Source organism: Aplysia californica, unplaced genomic scaffold (assembly GCF_000002075.1).
Source record: "Aplysia californica isolate F4 #8 unplaced genomic scaffold, AplCal3.0 scaffold01167, whole genome shotgun sequence".
Classification (NCBI taxonomy): domain Eukaryota; kingdom Metazoa; phylum Mollusca; class Gastropoda; order Aplysiida; family Aplysiidae; genus Aplysia; species Aplysia californica.
The window spans coordinates 142,540-149,912 of NW_004798437.1; the positions used below are offsets into that span (position 1 = coordinate 142,540).

Here is a 7,373-nt window from a genome sequence, read left to right on the forward strand (position 1 = left end):
TTTGATAGGAAAGAGGAAGCAAATCACACACATTGGTGTCTGCATATCCAAACAGAAATGACAACACTCATTAAGATACTTTCACTGCAGTCCCAGGTAAAAGTTCTACTCATTCAGTACATCAATTTCTCAGAACCGCCAAAGACCAATGAGGCGCCAGAAGAGACAGCTCACTGACTCCGCCCACACACCCACACATCTCTCATCTCCCTGTCATTCTCAACTTACATCAAACCAAAAAGATAAACACCACACCATATGTGCAGAACAAACAACGCTTGATTCACTTTTTTAAACTTTTGGGTGAACATGTTAAAAAATCATAAGTCATGTTTCAAATTTACATAGCATCAGTTTCCAGCAATATCATTGGTTTTCTCAAGCTCATAATAAGCAAAATAAGGCTGAACAAACAAAAGACATCTTCCATCCTCAGCACTTGATCCTGGGTAACAACTGTAACTGTCACCAGAGTTTACTTAATTTAAGCATTTATCTTTCACGGCAGAACTAGAACATTCTTGTGGTCTATAAGTCTACCTTCAGCCATCGCACATTTACATCTCACATATTATTTTGGCTTCTCACACTTAAACTTCTCACACATTTCGCCGTCTCTCATTTCTCATATTTTGCTGAGCCACACATTTCTACGAAAACTTTCCTCAACACAGGGGAGAAATTTGACACCTCCCTTCACAGTTGAGATACACCAGTGTGGAATAACAAAGAGAAAGAATTGAGTCTGGTCCAGATAGAGGCTCTTATAAGGAGATGACCATCCAGACAGGGGACCCAACCAGATAGAGCCCAACCGGATACAGACTTAACTGAATACGGGCTCATCCAGATAGAGACCTTAGCAGATACAGGTTCAATCAGATACAAGTTCAACCAAACGCAGGCTCATCCACATAAAGGTTTATCCAGATAGAGACTCATCCAGATAGAGACTCATCCAGATAGAGACTCAACCAGATAGAGACTCATCCAGATAGAGACTCAACCAGATAGAGACTCAACCAGATAGAGACTCAACCAGATAGAGACTCATCCAGATAGAGACTCAACCAGATAGAGACTCAACCAGATAGAGACTCAACCAGATAGAGACTCAACCAGATAGAGACTCAACCAGATAGAAACTCAACCAGATAGAGACTCAACCAGATAGAGACTCAACCAGATAGAAACTCATCCAGATAGAGACTCAACCAGATAGAGACTCAACCAGATAGAAACTCATCCAGATAGAGACTCAACCAGATAGAGACTCATCCAGATAGAGACTCAACCAGATAGAGACTCAACCAGATACAGGCTCATCTGGATAGACTCAACCACAGAGTGTCAACCGGACATAGGCTCAACCAGATACAGGCTCATCCACATAGAAACTCGACCAGATAAAGGCTCATCCGGATAGATTCAACCAGATACAGGCTCATCCAGATCGATACTCGACCCGACACAGGCTCATCAAGATCGATACTCAACCAGACACAGGCTCATCCAGAGAGACACATAGGCTCAGTGCTTGTAGTCGACGGGCGCGTACTCCTGCGAGGAGGCAATCATGAGCCGGTAGCGTAGTCTCAAGTTGCGGGCCCTCACGTGACTGTTGTTGATCTCCTCTGTGTGGCTGGCGGGGAACCATCCTTTCTCCCCGTCGCGGATTCTCTCTCCTTCGCACCAACCTGAACACGACAACAACAAGCAATTATGTTACTACATGATCTGACCCCGATACTTCTTGTTCAGAAGCATTTAACAGGTACGTCATTAATTATCTAGTCTTCAATATTATTTTAATCTATCTAGTTTATCACTATTTATCTTGTCATCAATATTATTTTAATCTATCTAGTTTATCTCTATTTATCTTGATTGTTAATGATCAGACCTAACATATATTGTTTATCATCATTCACCTTGTTTATTTATAACTATTTATTCTGTTTCTCAATATTTATCTTGCTTATCACTAATAATTTTGATTATAAAACATCTGACTCAGTAAGGTTTGTTTGTCACTATTTATCTTAAATTTATCACAATTTTTCTTCTTTGTGTGTGTGTGTGTGTGTGTGTGTGTGTGTGTGTGTGTGTGTGTGTGTGTGTGTGTGTGTGTGTGTGTGTGTGTGTGTGTGTGACTGCATCTATCTGTGTGCACGACTCACCGTCGCCCATCTTGCGAGTGACGTTGATCACATCCGACTCTTCCATGTTGAGCTCATCCGGTTGCTGCGCGATGTACTTCCTCACGCACTGGTGCTGGGGGCAGTCTGAACACGCACGCACGCACGAACACACCAGCGCACACAAAGAACATGAGGAAGAAAAAGATACAAATGCCTGATATTACAACATCTGATTTGCATTTTTAAAGAATTAAATAAGTGCTTTACAGCACTTGCAACACAATTAAGTTATGTATGTGCCAAAATTAGATACGTGACAAGATAGTAACAAACACAAAAAAAAAACCAGGAGAGAAATGGACGACAGATGTCTGATAGGAAAGAAGGAGCAAATCACATGACAGCACCCACCAACCAACATCTGTTTAATTCAAGCACAGTTTTGCACTATATCCTTTTAGTTTTGTTTATATATAGAAATAAGCAAATCCATACAACAACGGTCATCATTTAGGGCAGAGGAAAGATATAACAGTCAGAGACAAACAATAGAGGGAAAGAAAAAAAGGACCTATTACTAGCGTCCTCCAGCCACCTGCAGCCATTACATATTTTACCTCTATTCATTTTTCGTTTTCTTTTAGTAATTTCTGTAGCTCTTGCAACACAATAAGATTATAATGTGCCAAAGATTAAAAGTGTTACAAGAGAGTAACAAACACAAAAAAAAGAAGGAGATACAAGGATGACAGATGTTTGATATGAAAAAAAGAGCAAACCACATTAGAGCACCCTCCAACAACCCACTTCTCTCTTCATACACTATTTCACAGTCTATCTTTGATGCATAATAGTAATTTCAATTAAAAAATAAAAGGCTAAGCTCATCAGCTTATAATGGCAATCATCACAAAAACATAACTCCTTAACAGAAAGTCTTTTGTCATGACCCGGTTAATATCACAAAGAAAGTTAATAATTAATTCATAGCTCGGTCGAAAAATGGTGGCCAAACTGTCTTGGTCACAGAGAGGAAAACAGTCTTAGCTGGTAGGCAAGGAGTTAACCCTTTAGCTTAGCCACACAGCCTACTGGTCGGGTAGTGAAGAGGTTAACCCTTTAGTTTAGCCACACAGTCAACTATGACACACCAAGACATCGGCAGATGTCAAAGCAAAGAGCAACCGAACGTCCTCCACATGCAACTACACAAACCAATATGTGTGTGTGTGTGTGTGTGTGTGTGTGTGTGTGTGTGTGTGTGTGTGTGTGTGTGTGTGTGTGTGTGTGTGTGACTCAAGGCTGGTGGTGGGTTTGGATATATGTTTGTTTGTTTGCTTGTTTATGGGTATGAACTAAAGCATTTGGAAATTGCTCAATCTAATTACCCTCTCAAAACTGTCAAATTTCCTAACTCTTTAAAGGACTGCGGATAATATGTTCGATCAACAGCAGACCAAAACCCTTTGGCTTAGCCACACAGCCTTCTGATCTAATAGGGAAGGAGTAAATCCCTTTATCTTGGCCACGTTTCAAACTATCATAAAAAAATCAGAAACACAAATTTGCATATACACATACATATATCATAGTATGAATATTGTTGCGCGTCTTTTAACATTTCAGACAACTAAAATCGGAACTGAAAATTCATACAAATAACAAAGTGGGGTTGTTTTTTTTAAAGTGCCCCAATATAGAAAATCTTCAAGCCATGTTGCATGACCAGAACACAATGGTCCTCCATGAGCAAAGAGTTGGGCAAAATTTAACAACCATCTCCGACAGGACAAAGAAACGTTGGCGGTTTTCTTTAACGCTAAGGATGTGACAATGTTCTTGTTCTCATGGAAGAGAAGAGGTTTGTTTTAGTAAGAGTTCTACAGTACTTTTTAAGGAGCAAACCACACCAGAGCACCTGCCAACAACTCATCATGACAAGCGAGAGAGAGAGAGAGAGAGAGAGAGAGAGAGAGAGAGAGAGAGAGAGAGAGAGAGAGAGAGACAGACAGACAGACAGACAGACAGACAGACAGACAGACAGACAGACAGACAGACAGACAGACAGACAGACAGACAGACAGACAGACAGACAGACACACACAGACAGACAGACAGACACAGACAGAGGTAGACAGAGATAGACAGACAGACAGACAGACAGACAGACAGACAGACAGACAGATAGACAGACAGACAGACAGACAGACAGACAGCACCCCTCCTCCCAGAAACTGAGATTAACAAACACAAGGCATATATAAATATAGGCTCAGCCCAGACACTACCTCATTCCGTCAGCTCTAGTTCTAGTAACACCGTATTAGTACAGATGCTAGTATCATGTTTGAGTCAAGAAGCAGCAAAAGGAGACGATGACAGGCATTTAGCCCAGTTCTGCCAGGTCGTTTTTCTATCTCAAAACTATATGGCTTTTCAATAATAATTATTATTATGATAGGCCTAATAATAAGAGTAATAATAATAATAATATTTATGGTAATTTATATAGCACACAATCCCTAAGAGGCTCAAAGCGCCATATTTATGATGCAGAATTAGCACTCAATTTAAATGTGTCTTTAGACTTTTAAAAAAAATCAAAAATCTCTCTCTGTTATAATACACATATTTCTTTTAGGAGGGAATTCCAGATTTTAGGGGCATAGGAAGAAAAAGCTCTTCCACCCACCGTAAAAGACTTTACAGTGGGCACTGCCATGAGGATTCTCATATAAAGGCCTCAAGTGTTTTGATGGTATACAACTTAATAACGTCTTTAAGATTTAATGATGCTTAGTTGTTCATGCACTTGTGACAGAAAAGAACAATTTTGTAGTCAGTTTTATATTTAACTGGTAGCCAGTGAAGCTGTATCAATAAAAACGACAACGCAATACCAGTTTTGCAAATGGAAACAGCAGTGGTGGTGGTGGTGGAACAAGGAGGAGGAGTGGAGGAGGAGGAATGGAGGAGGAGGAGTGGAGGAGGAGGTGTGAAGGAGGAGGACGAGGAAGAGAAAAAGGGACATTACCAAAATTATTTCACAAGACCCATCCACTGTATATGTAGAACTAATACTCTCATCCCAATGAAGAAACTTTTATAGAATAACTGCATCTTCTTTTTTTCTTTTCTTTTTTTTATAATTATAATCACTGCCACGATAGCAAAAGTGTGTGTTTACTGCAAATATCAGAAGTTTCCCCATTTCAGGCAAAAACATTTTAAAAAATAAACACTTGTCTTTTTTCCTTTGATGTCGTATTTTATCCTGTCCCTATCCTGTGTTTACGCATAAAACAAAATGCCAAACAACTGGTCACCGAAAGCTGAAATGAAGAGGTAGATTTCAACAATTCCATTCTTCCTCTTCTTTGTCTGCCTCTTTTCCTTCTTGTTGTTATTATAATTATCAGTATTAATTTCAAACCTCAAAATCAACAAACACAAAAAGATCCATTCACTAGATACAACCCTTCACATATCTCCAAGCAGAGTTTTTCTGAAAATTAGTTTGGGACAACAAACAAAACAAAAAGAAAAAAAAAAACAAACAGTTTGAGCCAAGACTACCGGAAAGATCCTTCATCATAGGGCGTCTCCTAGAATGCCAACCAGCTCTACAAAGCAGACAGGCAGCATTTTGTTTTTAAAAACATGCATCCTATAATCTCCATACTCACAGGACAAGAGAGAGCTATCAGATGGAGCGGAAAAATGTCCCAATGCGAATCACACGCGCAAACACACACGTAAACGCAAACAGCCGAGGAAATGTTGTCGAGTAAGGGGCAGCGTTTATGACATCGATGATAATGATGATGGTGATGATGATGATAATGTGAGGAAAATGGATGATGATGATTATGGGGAAATGGATGAAATGATGATGATGATGTATGCGCGCACTTTTGTAGCTATAGCTTGTAGTCATCAGATTTTACATTATTTTTTTGTATCGTGTTCCTGACGAAGCCCTTTAGAGGGCTAAACGTTGAACCAGTATTAAATTTGAAAAATCCATTAAGTCTCAACCCCTTTTTTTGTTCCCTGCTATCTACAATGATGATGATGATGATGATGATGATGATGATGATGATGATGATGATGTTTTTATAGCCTGTGTATATCTAGATTCTTGCCAGTTATTTCCGTGAATGTTCCTGAAGAAGCCCGTTGAGGGCGAAACGTTCAACTGTGTAAAATATATATTTTCTGGAAACACAACAAGGTCTTAACTGTTTAAATACCTTCTTTATACAATGATGATGATGACGATGATGTGGAGAAATGGCACAGCATATTACCACAATGACGACGAAGATAATAATGATGTTGAGGAGAAATAGTACCCCATGATGATGCTGATGATGATGCTAATGTTAATGATATTGTGGAGAAATAACACAGTATATGGCCATGGTGATGATCATGGTGAGGAGGATAAGGAAGAGGATGATGAACACAAAAAAAAACATGTATAAAAAGAAAGGACAAAGGGGATGAGGAAAGTGGTGGTGGCGGGGGTGTGATGGTGATGGTGGTTGTTGTGGTGTGTTGGTGGTGGTGGTGGTAATGTAAGTGGCAAATGGCCCACGGTGCACCAGGGGAGAGCTTACGTCACCAGGCTCCCCGTCCGGCGACTCCCGTTGACCTAGACACAAACAAGAGACACATCAAGGCCCAACATGGTTTCCTTTGGTGGAGGAGAGACGAGAAGCACATCGACATGGTAACTGTCCTTTAGTGCTGGGATGAGGAGGAAGAGGAAGAGGGAGGGAGAGGGAGAGAGAGAGAGAAACAGAGACAGAGAGAGAGATGTTGTTTTAGTAGAGGTTTTATGGCGCTCGCAACTGCATAAGGTCATATGAGTGCCAGAAGATTAGAGGCATTACAAGAGAGAAACAAACATAAAAAAGGAGGGGAGATAAGGACAATAGATGTTTGATAGGAAAGAAGAAGCAAACCACACCAGAGTACCCACCGACCACCCACAGAGAGAGAGACAGAGACAGAGAATGAGAGAGACAGAGACATAGAGACAGAGAGAGACACATTAAGGCCTGACATGTTTTCCTTTGACGGAGGAGAGGAGAGACAAGAAGCACATCGATGTCAATTTAGCATCTTTCCGTAGTGTTTTGGCACAGGATTCTCACTGCTTCAGTGACTCCCAGGGTTGTGTGTGTGTGTGCGTGCGTGTGCGTGTGCGTGTGCGTGTGCGTGTGC

General features: G+C 40.5%; 1 protein-coding gene across 2 annotated transcripts in view; it reads right to left on the reverse strand.

The window, feature by feature from the left end:
• Nucleotides 1–287: 287 nt before the first annotated feature.
• Nucleotides 288–7,373, reverse strand: part of LOC101858821 — a gene marked incomplete at its 5' end in the record, with an annotated part of 29,322 nt that continues 22,236 nt past the window's right edge. For both annotated transcript variants that reach the window (XM_013090181.2, XM_013090180.2), the window contains 2 exon segments: nucleotides 288–1,697; nucleotides 2,181–2,285. In XM_013090181.2, the coding sequence (XP_012945635.1) occupies nucleotides 1,531–1,697; nucleotides 2,181–2,285 (272 nt within the window).